General features: G+C 41.7%; 1 protein-coding gene across 2 annotated transcripts in view; it reads right to left on the bottom strand.

Annotated features, from left to right (window-relative positions):
- The window catches only part of gxylt2 (glucoside xylosyltransferase 2), a 51,664-nt gene that overhangs the window by 3,221 nt on the left and 32,966 nt on the right, over window positions 1–15,477 (bottom strand). Inside the window, exons 5-6 of one of the 2 annotated variants that reach the window (XM_043708355.1) lie at window positions 13,470–13,593; window positions 5,708–5,880 (exon numbers count right to left, since the gene is read on the bottom strand). In XM_043708355.1, the coding sequence (XP_043564290.1) occupies window positions 5,708–5,880; window positions 13,470–13,593 (297 nt within the window). The remainder of the gene's footprint in view (window positions 1–5,707; window positions 5,881–13,469; window positions 13,594–15,477) is intronic. The other variant, XM_043708356.1, reaches the window with a different exon arrangement.

The raw sequence follows: 15,477 nt of genomic DNA, 5'->3' as shown, positions 1-15,477 counted from the left end.
CTACCCTTCGCAAATCCGTGCTGGCTGTCCCTAATCAAGCAGTGTCTTTCCAGATACTCATAAATCCTATCCCTCAGTACCCTTTCCATTACTTTGCCTACCACAGAAGTAAGACTAACAGGCCTGTAATTCCCGGGGTTATCCCTATTCCCTTTTTTGAACAGGGGCACAACATTCGCTACTCTCCAGTCCCCTGGTACCACTCCCGTTGCCAGTGAAGACGAGAAGATCATTGTCAACGGTACTGCAATTTCCTCTCTTGCTTCCCACATAATCCTAGGATATATCCCGTCAGGCCCGGGGGACTTGTCTATCCTCAAGTTGTTCAAAATGTCCAACACATCTTCCTTCCTAACAGGTATCTCTTCTAGCTTACCAGTCCATTTCACACTCTCCTCTTCTACAATACGGTCCCTCTCGTTCGTAAATACTGGAGAGGAGTACTTGTTCAAGACCTCTCCTATCTCTTCCGAATCAATGCACAGTCTCCCACTACTGTCCTTGATTGGACCTACCCTCGTTCTCGTCATTCTCAGGTTTCTCACATACGCATAAAATGCCTTGGGGTTATCCTTGATCCTATCCGCCAAAGATTTTTCATGCCCTCTCTTAGCTCTCCTAATCCCTTTCTTCAGCTCCCTCCTGGCTATCCTGTATCCCTCCAATGCTCTGTCTGAACCTTGTTTCCTCAACCTTATGAATGAGGTAAGCTTATGCCTGCAATGCTGACTCTCCTGCTCCTCGGATGCTGCTTGACCTCCTGTGCTTTTGCAGTGCCACACTTTTTGACATCTTTCCCAAAATGTCATAGAATGAGGTGAAAGTCGATTACAAATTATCCAATTTGATAAAACAATAAATCCAATTCAATGATTTAGTACAGGAGCTAAAATCCCCAATAAACAAGGAAATCTCACAAAATTTACTCACTCTTTCCTGAAAGGATTTTAAGTTAATAACAGGCTTGTACGCTCAGGCAGGCTGGGGTCTAGAAACTTTCATATACCAGAGACCAATGTGGGTGAATTAAATAACTCTGAGACAAGCTGGTGAGAAAGGAAAGAATGGCAGAGAAAATGGAACTGTCTCCAACTGTTAAAAGACGGGATCTCACAGAAGACAGAGAGGAAGAAAATCCAGCATCCCACACAGTCTCAAACTACAAGACCTGTGTCTGCAGCATCAGTGTCTGCTCACGCATGACCACTGACCAGAATATTTACCAGCAGTCTGTAGTCAAAGTAATGCTACCTACTTACTCATTATCTGGGGAGAGATATCTATGTTCTCCAAGACAGCGGGTGCTCACAGTCCTTGCTGGTTGGGAAAACTAAAACTTGAAGTGTGCTGATAAACGAGTTCAAGGGAGGAGTGCAGAAGTGCCATTAATCAACGCTTACTTGAAATGTGAACTTGTTATGGGCCTGGTGACAGTGTGGCAGTTTAAATTTTGCCAGTGCCAGTGACAGATATTTGATTGGGGAACAACTTGGCAACAAATCTCTCACATGCAGAGAAAGATAGTCTGGAGTAGGCAAAAAATTGGCAGATGGAATACAAATGTGGGAAAGTGTCATGTAATGCACTTTAGTAGGAAGAATAAAAGCACAGACTACTTTCTAAATGGGGTAATGCTTCAGAAATCTGAAGCACAAAGGGATTTGGGAGTCCTCATTCAGGATTTTCTTAAGGTTAACACACAGGTTCAGTTGGCAGTTAGGAAGACAAATGCAATATGACATTTATTTCAAGAGGACTGGAAAACAATAGCAGGGACGTATGCTGAGGCTGTATAAGGTCCTGGTCAGGCCACATTTGGAATATTGCGAGCGGTTTTGGGCCCTGTATCTAAAGGAGGATGTGCTGGCATTGGAGGGAGTCCAGAGGAGATTTACAAGAATGATCCCAGGGATGAAGGGCTTGTCATATGAGGAGCATTTGAGGCCCCTCTGTACCTGTACTTCTTTAGTTTAGAAGGATGAGGGTGGCAATCGGATTGAAACTTACAGAATACTGAGAGACCTGGATAGAGTAGATGTAGAGAAGATGTTTCCAAGGGTAGGAGAGACTAGGACCCAAGGGATCAACCTCAGAGTGAGGGGATGACCCTTTAGAACTGAGATGAGGAGGAATTTCATCAACCAGAGGGTGTTTAATCTGTGGATCTCATTGCCCCAGAGGGCCATTGAGGCCAAGTCATTGAGCATATTTAAAACAGAGATAGATCGGTTCTTGATTTATAAGGGGCTCAAGGATTATGGGGAGAAGGCAGGAGAATAGGGTTGAGAAACATATCAGCTGTGATCAAATGGTCAAGCAGACTTGATTGTCAAATGGCCTAATTCTGCTCCAATGATTTATGCTAGAAAATTTGTTGAGCATAAACTGCAGATTACCCAGTTTAGAAAGAAAACAATGAATTCAGACATGGGCATACACAAGGAATGTATTCTAGAATTCAGGTTTTGGAAGGAGCAGATCCCCCTCTGTTTTCTCAGTCTCTCAGAAAACAATGTCTGATGAAAGGCATATCAGAGAAACATCCATTCATCAGTTAAATAATCAAACCTTGCACTACAAGGCCTCTATGCATTTTGCATATTCTTGATCCTCCTTTATATACAAGACACATTGCCTTTTTAAACTTCAATAACTGTGCTTGTGAGTATGCTTGATTTTATGTTTTATTGCTTTTCTTGTGATTATGAGTAATGTCATTCATTTGTCTTTCACTCAAGAAGTCCCTTGTCATTGGCTTTCTATTTGGTTCTTGTCAAGCAATGCGCTATAGTTTTATTTAAGTGTGACATTGCTGCATGCTCAGAAGAGTTTAAAAAAAAATCTTTGTTGCAGTCAACAGGGAAAGTTAAGAAGAATGAAGCCAATTCACCTCTTCTCACTCGGTTGTAGCCACATTATACTAAGTCATATATTAGGTGGGTTCACCCATCAGAATAAAAAGGCTGTGACCAAACAATTCGCTCCAATGGCAAAATGACTTCCCATAATGCACTGTCTTCATTATTTCGGTCTTGCTTCTTTTGCAAACTTAATTAATTTTTCCAGTTGATTTTCAGAAACAGAAATAGAACATTCTGGCATGAAAGTAGCGCAATAACAAGATCCTCGTTCTTGTGAAAAGACAAGCAAAACACTTGCCATTACTGTTATTTCACAAATGTTACACTGACAACACATTAATAATGCACCTTTGACTGCTCTTATGCAGTTTGCAGCAGGAGCAATAGCTCAATTGTCAAGTGCTCTAAGTAATTAATTGTCAGCAGAATTTGTTGATATTACCATCACATGGACAATCATTTGACTTCTGTTCATTGTATTGATTAAGCAAAATAGTAAACTGCAAACTCTGAGAAACTTATGGTGATGCAACATCTGTTTGTCCATTAAATATAACAGAAAGACCTAATGGGGAAAAAATTCTAACATTAGTAATGTGCTCTTATCAGTTTTCAACATATAAAGTCAAGTGGAAATCAGATTTTGAGCTACAGTAAATCAATAATGGAAAGGCAAAACATTTTGGATTCTGGCAATCATTAATTAAAAACAGAAAATATTCAAAACATTTAGCAACCTACATCTGTCTCTTTTCCAGGATTCATATCTCCTCCTCTCCTCTCTTTTCAGAATTCCAAAGGTATCAATCTCTTCTCAACATCCTGTTCTTCACCTCCGTCGCTGAAAATCTTGTCCCTTTTCCACAGCATCGCTCCATGCATTCCAAACTCTCCTTCAGATGTGTCAGTAACTTACTTACACTTCCATCAAGTTTACAGAATGGATTCGCTGTTCATGATGTGATCTCCCATACATTGGGGAGTGACTGGATTAACACTTTCAGAAACACCTCTATTCAGTCCGCAAACATGAACTGGAGCTTCTACTTACCAAGTACAGTACCTTCATTTTAATTTTAAACTCTGCTACCTATCCTTGGGCCTCTGCTCTCAGTGTCCTTCAGTGTTCTGAAGAATTTGAGATCTTCTTCCTCAATTTTCATTGGGATGCTTTACAGCCTTGCAAAATCATCACTTCTATCTGCTGACATTCTCTCTATTTTTATTTCCCTTTCCTTTTCATTTAGAATGTAGAACATCACAACGCAGCACAGGCCCTTCGGCCCTCGATGTTGCGCCGACCTGTGGAACCAATCTGAAACACATCTAACCGACACTACTCCATTCTTGTCCCTATACCTATCCAATAACCATTTAAATGCTCTTGAAGTTGGCGAGTCTACTACTGTTGCAGGCAATGTGTTCCATGCTCCTACTACTCTCTGAGTAAAGAAACTACCTCTGACACCTGTCCTATATCTATCACCCCTCAATTTAAAGCTATGTCCCCTCGTGCTAGCCATCACTATCCGAGGAAAAAGGCCGTCACTGTCCACCCTATCTAACCATGTGATTATCTTATGTATTTGGACAGCCAGCATTCATGTTTCCTTGATTCACAACTCCTGTCAATAATTCTGTTGTTTCTTCAATTGTCCCATTACTCTCTTACCTTGCACTATGAACACTATTGTCATTTAATCTGTTTCACACTATTACAGTTCTTTCATTTGTTCTTTATTGTACCTGCTCCCGCCACCCCCATCCCCACTTCACTTGCTCAAATGGTTAGTAAGTTGCTAACTGTTTCCAGTTCAGCTGAAATCTCATCAGCCGAAAACTTTGGCCCAGATTCTCCAATGACCATCATAATAGGTTTGAGTGATATCGACTCTTTTTAAAATTACCCACTTACCTTTTGCCAATTTTTTGGCCACAATTCCAAGACAGACTAGTCCCAAATGCGTCCATCAGTGGACACTGGGGATATACAAGGGCAGGAGCAGGCCATGATACCCTCATTTTGACAACACTTGCAGCTGTATATCAGGAGCTAAAGATCCTAAACGAACTTTGACATTGACTGAGAAAAGGTAAGTGCGTAAGCTAAGTGAGGAGTTAGGGTGACAGGTGGATTGGTAAGCTGATAGCGCCATTGTCGGTGAGGGGAATAAAGTATCGAGAGGGTGGATGAGGGAGACAAAGTGCCAGGTAAGTAGATGGATGTTTAGGGTTGGGGCTCTGTGATGCAGGGGTTCTCTGGTGTCAGTTCTGTCATAATTCAGTCACAGTTGGGAGTGGTCAGTTTGACTCCAGACTGGTTTGCGAGCGATGCAGCATCTGGCCGGGTGAGGGGAGAGCTGCGGTATGTTAGGGCTGGTGCGGGGACGGGCATATGTTGGGTCTGGAGTTATCTGGGTGTTAGTTGGGAAGGGCGGGGGGGGTTGCTGTCAGCAGAGTTTAGACAGTTTAGTTTAATAGTTACTCAACAGTTAAGAGTAGGTTTTTAAGCCTTTAACAATTCCTGGCTAACTATTAAACTGACATGAAGGGGCTTCTTTGGTGAGTTCCAGATGCAGGAGAATTCCTTCTGAGGCGGCTGAGTCTAGAATTCTGCAAGGTCTTCACACATTATTCCAGACTATACTACTCTAATGACTCGCTGGCCTATGGAATGCCTCTTGTACTTTTTCACAAAAGTGACTAGGCCAGTTGAATATGTGCAGCATTTTCTGTTTTTAAATCAGAAAGAGGCATTTCATCATAGTCTGAGAATGTGAAACTTCCATCTATACTGCTCCTGATTAAAAGAAAGCAGACACATCAATTGTGTTTGAGACACTTACATCACGTATAGCCTCATACATTACTTTGAAGGCAGGCTGTTTATCATCGTGATAAACTCCACGGTTCCCATGGAGAATGGAAACTCCCTGGTCCTCTGCTCCCCGACAGTTGCTGCCATACATACAATGATCTGGTCTATAATTCCATTGACAAGGGAACACATATAGATATTCTACAGAATCAAAACAAATGTTGTTTTAATATCTTCCAAATTCCAACCAAATTACCGTAGACGGAGATGTTTAAGTTAAATCACTGTATAATACAACTGTATACCCTCGGTCCCAAAAAAATCATTTTTTTGTTTACTTAGTGTATACGTGACCTCCCACTCCCCCAACCACAACATGTTACACTCAGATCAGTAGTTAGTTTCAATTCTTCACCACATTAATTGGGCGTTTTACTTCCTGGTAACTGGTAACTGGGGTGGAGGGGTCAAGTAGACAATATAGGCTGTGGTGTGAGGTTGTGTGGGAGTTTAGACTATGCTCACACAGAATAGAAACCACGTAAAAATTAACAAACTTGGTGAGCCCTCTCAACCACTGTTACACCTATTCTATTCCCATAGCATAAAAATATTTGGGGCGTGCAAGTTTTGTGAAGGTTTGTAGCTCAGGTTGAGGTTTAGGGTGTAGGTTTGCTCGCTGAGCTGTAGGTTTGATATCCAGACGTTTCATTACCTGGCCAGGTAACATCATCAGTGGTGACCTCCAAGTGAAGTGAAGCTGTTGTCTCCTGCTTTCTATTTATATCTTTCTCCTGGATGGGGTTCCTGGAGTTTTTGGTGATGTCATTTTCTGTTCGTTTTCTGAGCAGTTGATAGATGGCATCTAGATCTATGTGTTTGTTTATGGCGTTGCCAGGCCTCTAGGTATTCTCTGGCATGCCTTTGCTTAGCCTATCCCAGGATAGATGTGTTGTCCCAGTCGAAATGGTGGCTTTTTTCATCCGTGTGTAGGGCTACGAGGGAGAGAGGGTTGTGCCTTTTTGTGACTATCTGGTGTTCGTGTATCCTGATGGCTAACTTTCTTCCTGTTTGTCCTACGTAGTGTTTGTGGCAGTCCTTGCATGGAATTTTGTAGATGATGTTGGTTTTGTCCATGGGATGTACTGGGTCTTTTAAGTTTGTTAGTTTTTGTTTGAGCGTGTTGGTGGGTTTGTGTGCTACTAGGATTCCGAGGGGTCTTAGTAGTCTGGCTGTCATTTCTGAAACTTCTTTGATGTACGGTAAGGTGGTTAGGGTTTCTGGCTGTGTTTGGTCTGCTTGTTGTGGTTTGTCCTTGAGGAATCTGCGCACTGTATTTTTTGAGTATCCGTTCATTTCGACTGGGACACCATATCTATCCTGGGACAGGCTAAGCAAAGGCATGTCAGAGAATTCCTAGAGGCCTGGCACTCCAACCACAACGCCATAAACAAACATATAGACCTAGATGCCATCTATCAACTCCTCTGAAAACGAACAGGAAATGACATCACCACAAACTCCAGGAACCCCATCCAGGAGAAAGATATAAATAGAAAGCAGGAGACAACAGCTTCACTTCACTTGGAGGTCGCCACTGATGATGTTACCTAGCCAGGTAACGAAACGTCTGGATATCAAACCTACAGCTCAGCGAGCAAACCTACACCCTATATTAGGGGTGTATTTGAACAAAGGCCTTTTATATTCCATACACTCTTAAAGACAAAGGTTTAACATTTGTTTTTGCAGGTTTCTCCAGTGACTCAGTGTGCAATGTAGTGTGCAAAGTACAAAGCTGTACAAACCAGGAAGTATGCAGGTGCAGTTTAAACTTTTATTTCGTGATCTAAACCATGTTTATATAGGAAAACTGGAATTAATCCAAATATTCTTCGTTTGTGAGGATTAAAAAGGAGGATCGAACTTGATCCCTGGTGCTGTAGCCCTCCAGTGACAAAGAATGGTAGTGATGTCCCTGATAGCTGCAGCATCTGCTAATGCTCAGCATCTGGGCCAGAATTTCCTCAAATCAATGGGGGTCTCCCTTACCAGTTGGACAGTTGGTCGGATCCCCTGTCATCTCCATGGGGTATGTCTGACAAAACCAAAAGCCTTCAGACACTTAATTAGCCACTGTCAAGTCATCCACGTGACTGACTGACACCCCTGGCAGAACAGGTCCTGCTTGCCATCAGTGAGCCACCAGAGACTGGCAGTACCAATATTACCAATGATAGCAAGTGACAAAGCCTTCACTGAGGCCCAGGATCATCAGGGCTGAATGAAGGTGGGGCAGAATTGTGATAGAGAACTGGAACAGTATCAGAGGCAAAGGCAGGGGCTGACTTTCAGTGGCTATCTCCCACACCGGATGCCAAATCCCTTGATTGGACACAAAGCACCTGATAGCAAAGGATCCCTGGCCCGAGAGACCACTGGAGAAGCCGACAGGTTTTGTCGGATGTCCTTTCAGGTGTGCAGAAATCCCATGCACCCCTCTAACTAATCCCTTAACCATTGATAAATTACAGTGGGCTCAAGGATAATGGATAGCCAGTTGGTCATTAATGGGCTTAATTGATATCCCACCAGTAGTGACTGGGAATCACTCCTACTTGATTAGGGGATGTTCTTCTGATGTTGATGCAGGGCCTCCCCATGATTAAGTGGACTGAGTAACCATGCTTTCCATCATGTTGGGCTGCATAAAATCCATCCTGAGAGTCTTACGCAGAGTATCAAGTCACCTTAGTCCAGAGATCTGCTGTGACATCACAGAAAGATGACTGGAGGTGGTTTAACCTGAGGGTCACCATGCCTTGGGCAAGATGGAAATGGCAGGACTTACAAAGTAATCTCAGCCAATGTGGGAACCAAACCCATGCTGCTGGCATGACTTTGCATCACTAACTGAACCCCTCACAGAGAGTTTGATGCCAATCATCGGTCAGTACAAAAACAGACATGTCTCACTGCTTTCACGAGAAGGGACAAGGAAAATGTTTTGCAAAGGAGTTGTTCATCAACTCTCCTGACTCAAATTTCAAATCATTTGTGAATTAATGGTTTATACTTGTTATAATATTTGGGGTAGAGCTGAAAATGTGTAAAGAGGCCCCAGTGGGAGATGAACTCACGATCTCTGGTTTACAAGACCAGAGGTCTTGGGGTATTTGGGGTAGCATGATATGTGTTTGTTTGTTTCTTTGTTCATATTAGCATTTGTAAAATGGCCTGTAATTGGTTAACATTTATAATACATTTACAGTGAAAGATTACAAAATAAACTTTGATAATGTCCTCTGTCAAAGCATTTAGCCTGATTTGGTACCAGGTCTCAGATTACGCATATTTCAATTGTCTTTGCTCAACTGGAGAAATTGTTTATAAAAAGACAATTGTTATTTTGCTTCTTAATTACTAGGCACAGTACAGTCAAGTTTGTGATTATCACTGTTTACCTGCCACGCATTGCTCAGGCCTTGTTCTGTGCTCCAAAAATGTCTTAATTAGAAAACTGATTTAATTACCTACAAGACAATCTTTGGTATCTGACACAGTTAATATTCTCAAGCAAAACGGCATTTGCAATAACCCTATACTGAAATCACAACTACTCTAAATTTACATCACTTGCTATAACTCCTCTTTTCTACTTTGAAAATGTTTCAAGCTATGATCTTCCATGACTGGTAGGCCGAGGAGGTTGTGCATTGTCACCCCTAGATATGTAATTTGAATGTAATAAGTCTCCTTTCCTTTTGTTTGTTGCAACAATATAAAAGCCCCTTGAAAAGGGGCTGATCAAGTGTTCTGAAGTACTACTTCATCTTATGGGTTGATCAGAAGCAAGTAAAACTATGATTTCTGTGACTGAATCCTTGATCATTCTATTCAGCAGTGTTCAGGAGCACCTCAAAACTAGGCTAAATGAAGATCAATGAGGCTATGGCTTGGATTTTCACCGCCGCACCTGGGTGTCTGAAACACAACACGTGCAGTTTGACCCTATAGGAGCAGGTATGTTCTCTGTGGAGTCCTTTGGACAGCATTGGTACTATAAAGTATCCCTTCTGATATGGTTCTAGTGTATCTTTGGGGATGGTAATTTGCCTTTTGGGAGAGGTATGATGCCTTTTGGAATTGTTAAAAGTAGGTCTGAATGGGCATAAGATAGGCATAAACTTTTCAATTGTCAAGTTCACTGTAACTGTCATCCAACTTGTCAAAACTAATTGTCAAAACTGTCAGAAGTATCAAGATGAATTATTAAGAGGGACTGTCAAAAACAACTCTCAAATGGAGATGTCAAGCAATCAAGGCATTTACATAGCTTGTGTTTTACATCTTTGGAAACATTGTTTTGAGTGTTTAAAAAAAATCACTTAATATTTGACTGTTCACTTAAGCCTGAGAGTTTCTACAAAGGATTAGTACTACGCAACTGATTTCACAACCGTCTGTTATCACAGATGAGTACTTGTCATTCCACATTTTGATACCTTCAAGTGTCCATAGACATATTGAGGTTGGAATGTAATTTTTAAGGATGGTTATAAAGGATTATGCACTTAAATAAAACACTTCATTTAATAAGGTATTATGTAAGGGACATTTTGGAGAGGGACTGAGTTCAAATTGCTGCTGTTGAAGTCAAAATGCAGCCTTTGGAAAGCCTCTGAATTTGAAGAAGAGGATGAGCAGCATTAAGGTATGGCAATACAAGGATTACTATGTGTTATGTATAGAAAATTAGATTGGGGCAGCTGTTCGAGGGGAAATCACATCTGTCATTTGGGAGTCTTCAAAAGGCCAGTTGATCAGAATTCAGGACCAGCATATTCCTGTGAGCAAGAAAGATAAAAATGGCAAGATTTTGGAACCCTGGATGACAGCAGATATGAAAATCTAGTCAAAAAAGCAAAAGGAAACATTTAGGAGAAAGTGAGGACTGCAGATGCTGGAGATCAGAGCTGAAAAATGTGTTGCTGGAAAAGCGCAGCAGGTCAGGCAGCATCCAAGGAGCAGGAGAATTGATGTTTCAGGCACAAGCCCTTCTTCAGGAAACGTCAATTCTTCTGCTCCTTGGATGCTGCCTGACCTGCTGCGCTTTTCCAGCAACACATTTTTCAGCTCAAAAGGAAGCATTTGTAAGGCTTAGGAAACTAAAGTCAGACAAGGTCCCTGAGGATATCAAGGAAGCAGGCAAGAACTTAAAGAATTAAGAGGGCTAAGAGGGGCCTGAAATTATCTTGACAAGTCAGGTTAAGGAGAATTCCAAGGCATTTTATACATATATTAGCAGCAAGAAGGGAGTTATGGAAAGGTTAGGTCCATTCCAGGACAAATCAGGGAATTTATGTATGTAGCCAGAGGAAGTGGGTGAGGTCCTTAATGAATACTTTGCATCAGTATTCACCAAGGAGAAGTACTGGGATAATAGTAAGATTAGGAAGAGTTATGCTGATAATCTGGGACATGTTGATATTAAGAAGGAAGACGTGGTGAGTGTCTTGAAAAACATTAAGGTAGATAAGTCCACATGGTCTGATGGGATCTATCCCAGGATACTGAAGGAGGCAAGGGAGAAGATTGCTAGGGCCTTGACAGAGTTCATTGTACCCACTTTATCCACAGCTGAAGTCCCAGAATACTAGGGAATAACCAAAGTTGATCTTTTGTTTAAGAAGGGCAACAGGGATAATCTAGGAAATTATAGGCCAGTGAGCCTTAAATTATGGTAGGGAAATTATTGGAGAAGATTCTTAGGGACAGCATTGATTTGCATTTAGAAAATAATGGACATATTAGAAATAGTATGGTTTTTTGTGGGGATGTCTTGTCTCACAAATTTGATTGAGGGAGTGACAAAGATGACTGATGAGAGTAGGCCAGTGTATGTTGTCAACATGGACCTTACTAAACCATTTGACAGGGTCCCTCATGGTAGTCTGGTCTAGAAGATTAAACCACATGGGATCCACAGTGAATTACTAAGTTGGATACAAATTGACTTGATCTTCGAAGACAAAGGGTAGTTGTGGAAGCGTGTTTTACTGACTGGAGATCTGTGATCAGTATTCCACAAGGATCAGTGCTGGGACCTTTACTTTTTGTAATTTATGTGTAATTGATTTAGATGAAAATGTAGGTGATCTGATTAGTTCGTTTGCAGATGACATGAAGATTAGTGGAGTTATGTGTAGTGAGGAAGGTTATCAAAGCATACAGCACTATATAGACCGGTTGGAAAGTTGAGCAGAGATGGAGTTGAACCCAGACTAGTGTGAGGTGATGAACTTTGGGAGGTCAAATGCAAGAGAAAAGTATACAGTAAATTGTAGGACCCTTTCAAGCGCTGATATCCAAAATGATCTTGGGGTGCTGAAAAGTGCCCAGAAAGTGGCAACACAAGTGAATAAGATGGTAAACAAGGAGTATGGCATGCTTGCCTTCACCATCTGGGACACTAAGTATAAAAGTTAACAAGTCAGTTGTATAAAACATTAATTAGATAACATTTGGAGTGTGCAGTTCTGGTCACCACACTATAAGAAGGATGTGGAGGCTTTGGAAAGGGTGTAAAAGAGGTTTACCAGAATGTTGGCTGGATTGGAATGTATTAGCTACAAGGAGAGGTTGGACAGACTTAGCTTGTTTTCACTAGAGCATGGGAGACTGAAGGGCGGCCTGACAGAGGTATACAAAATTATGAGAAGCATAAATAGGGTGGATAATTGGAGTCTTTTTCCCAGGGTGGAAATAGGAGGCACAGATTTAAAGTGATGGGGACAAGTTTAAAGGAGATGTGCAAGGCATTTTCTTTTACACAGAGGGTAGTAGGTGCCTGGAATGTACTAGGGGAGGTGTACTGTTCTATGTGAAGGGATATAAATGAAGTAAATGAGCTTTTACGAATGTGTGTTTTGCAAAAGTGAAATCTGTAATTTATACTTTATTTTATCTTTGTACAGGTCCTGAGCTCTGTCTACTGTGGATACTGGTTGATCTTGCACAGTAGATGTGAATGCAAAAGATGGTGTGTGAAGTGCATGCATTGGCATTCAGCTGGCATACAGGTTATAGACGGCGAAGGAGCTGGTTACAAGGAAGTAGGTTGGCATAAAGGGTATTTTGAACCATGAAAGGTAGGGGTGAAGGCAAGGCATGATGTGACATGGGATGGCATGAATGAGGCATTATTGAGTGTGTGAGGCATGATGGGATGTGAGGGTTTGAGGACTGTTTTTTTTTTAAACATTTCCATACAGTGTCAGTGTACTCAGCCAGGCCTTTCACGCAGTCTGCATCAGCTACCAGCATCGTCTGCTTTCATTCTGGGGCTGACCAGCTAGACTCCTCAGGAGCTCTACCACGCCAGAATAACAGCTCCAAGCTGTTTAACCTTAACACAGATTATACTCGTCAAGTGGAAAAATGTCCTGCAAATCCAGGCCTCTGTTACGCTGCATTCCAATGCAAAACAAGCAAAAACTGGTCAGAAACTATTATGTTTATCAGCAGCAAAATACTGAAGTTATTCAACAGTTCACAGATCATACACAAGACTTCACCACAGGGAATAGACTCAAGAGATTGCAAGTTTCTAAATATTTTAGAATGTAACAATTAAAATGGAAAGCTAGGTGTTAGCTCGTTTTTTTTCCCCCTTGAGGATACACCTTTTGCCCCACCATGTCTGTGATCATGATGCCATTTGCAACTACTCCCATTGCTTGAAAAAAAATTAGAAAATAAATTATCGTAGCTGGCTTTACATTACTTACCTGGGTTGTAGTGAAAGATAATATTTAATAAATCCTGGTCTCCCCATGTGATATCATTTTTGTATTTATGATATAAAGGGTACAGCAGTTCTTCCCATCTTAGTCCCGTTGGAATCATACTGTTCTATAGGAAAAGATCACAACATAAGCTATTTTACAGATAAAGTAACATTTCACTGACAATCCTACTGGATTATATCACTTACATTTCTGTTGTCAGCCAACTGAGAAAGTACAAAAGTGCACTTGAAGAAACTTCAGGAAATTACCACTTATTTCCCCATATAAAAACTTTAAGGTGATAATGGGTGAATACACTACAGAAATGAGGGGAACACGGTTGAAAGGTCGACAATAATTGTGAAAGGTATAAAGAAGGAATTCATGTTCTGTGTTGTATGGAGGCCCTGCTACAGGAATTCCAAGTGAGCTGGAATACCGTGGGCGCTTTCAAAGATTCCTGCCACTGGCACTGTATTGTTGTGTACCAGGTCAGTCAGTGCCAACCATGAAGCTTTTCACAGTATACATAGCGTGAAGGAAACAAAAAAAAACAGCTACTGAGAGTACATAGGTGTCACAGGTGACACTTCATTGCAAATAGAAGTTTACATTCATCTTTTGATTGCTGTTCTACATCATCAATTTCTGATCTAATGTTATTGCAACTGTAGTTACAAGAACCAAGCTGCACAGATATCAATTCTTAGTACCACACCTCCATGCATTCCTGAGAGAGGGGCTGCTTGCTGAATACCACATAACATTTTGCCATTGTTCAGGACTGAACATGCTGCACAATCCCCAATTTCCTTGGAAACACAGCCCTCAACTGATGGGTGACCAGACCCTTGACTGATTTCTGTGAAGCTCCAGAACTGAGTTACCACCAATCCCCTGACTGGATAAACACAGCCTGCAGTGCTATTGTGGTCAACTCCACAGACTGTACTGATATGAACTCTTAAATGTCCCAATGGCCAACAAACTGTGCTCAAGCCCCCAGACTGATATTCAACTGATACTGTTTTGATTTTTCATTTTTATTCATTCAAGGAAAGTGGGCTTCACAAGATAGGCATAATTTATTGCCCATTCATGTGTCTCTTGAGGGGTTGTGGTGAGCTGCCTCTTGAAACACCGCTGTCCATTTAGTGAGGTACAGCCAGGGGGCTGCTTAAGAAGGAGACTGTGGGATTTCTACCCATGACAGTGAAGGAACAAGGTGGTGAGTGGCTTGGAGGGGAATTTACAGAAACTGGAATTTGCTGCTTTAGCCATTCTAGATGGAAGTAGTTGTGAGTTTGGAAGGTGCCATCTAAGGAGCTTCAATGAATTTTCACAATGTATCCTGTAGGTGAGTACACTACTGCAACACAGCATTTGTGGTGTGGGGCATGGATGTTTGCTTTTGTTGGGCTACTTTGTTCTGGATGGTGTGAAGCTTCTTGAGTGTTTGTGGAGCTGGACTGATCCAGGCAAGTGAGAGTATTCCATCACACTGCAGGCTTGTGTCTTATACGTGGTGGGCAGGCTTTGGGGGGTCAAGAGCTGCTCCAGTATTCCAAGCCTCTGATCTAATGGAGGGAAGATCATTGGTGAAACAACTGAAGATGGTTGGGTCTGGGACGCTATCCTGAGGGACACCTGCAGAAGAAGGTTCCTGGAGATGAGGTAACTGACTTCTATCAATCATAACCATCTTACATTGTGCTCGATATTGTTTAAAATCATTTTCAATCAGATGTCCTAGAAGTGGCAATGGGTGCATAGAAGCTAGTGAGACTTCCTAAATGAATTGCTGCCTACATTTGGTAAGGCCATAAGAAATGAGAACAGGAATAGGCTGTTCAGTCTCTTGAGCCTGCTCCACCAATCAGTAGGTTGAGGTTCATCCAACTTTCTTCACATTCATGTTTTTGCCCTTTCCCCATTACCCTGGGATTGCCCTGTCAAGAATCTATCTCAGCCTTAAATATACACAAGGTCCCTGTCCCTACAGCTCTCT

This window comes from Chiloscyllium plagiosum, chromosome 18 (genome assembly GCF_004010195.1).
Source record: "Chiloscyllium plagiosum isolate BGI_BamShark_2017 chromosome 18, ASM401019v2, whole genome shotgun sequence".
Taxonomy (NCBI): domain Eukaryota; kingdom Metazoa; phylum Chordata; class Chondrichthyes; order Orectolobiformes; family Hemiscylliidae; genus Chiloscyllium; species Chiloscyllium plagiosum.
This window is presented reverse-complemented; position numbering and strand designations above follow the sequence as displayed.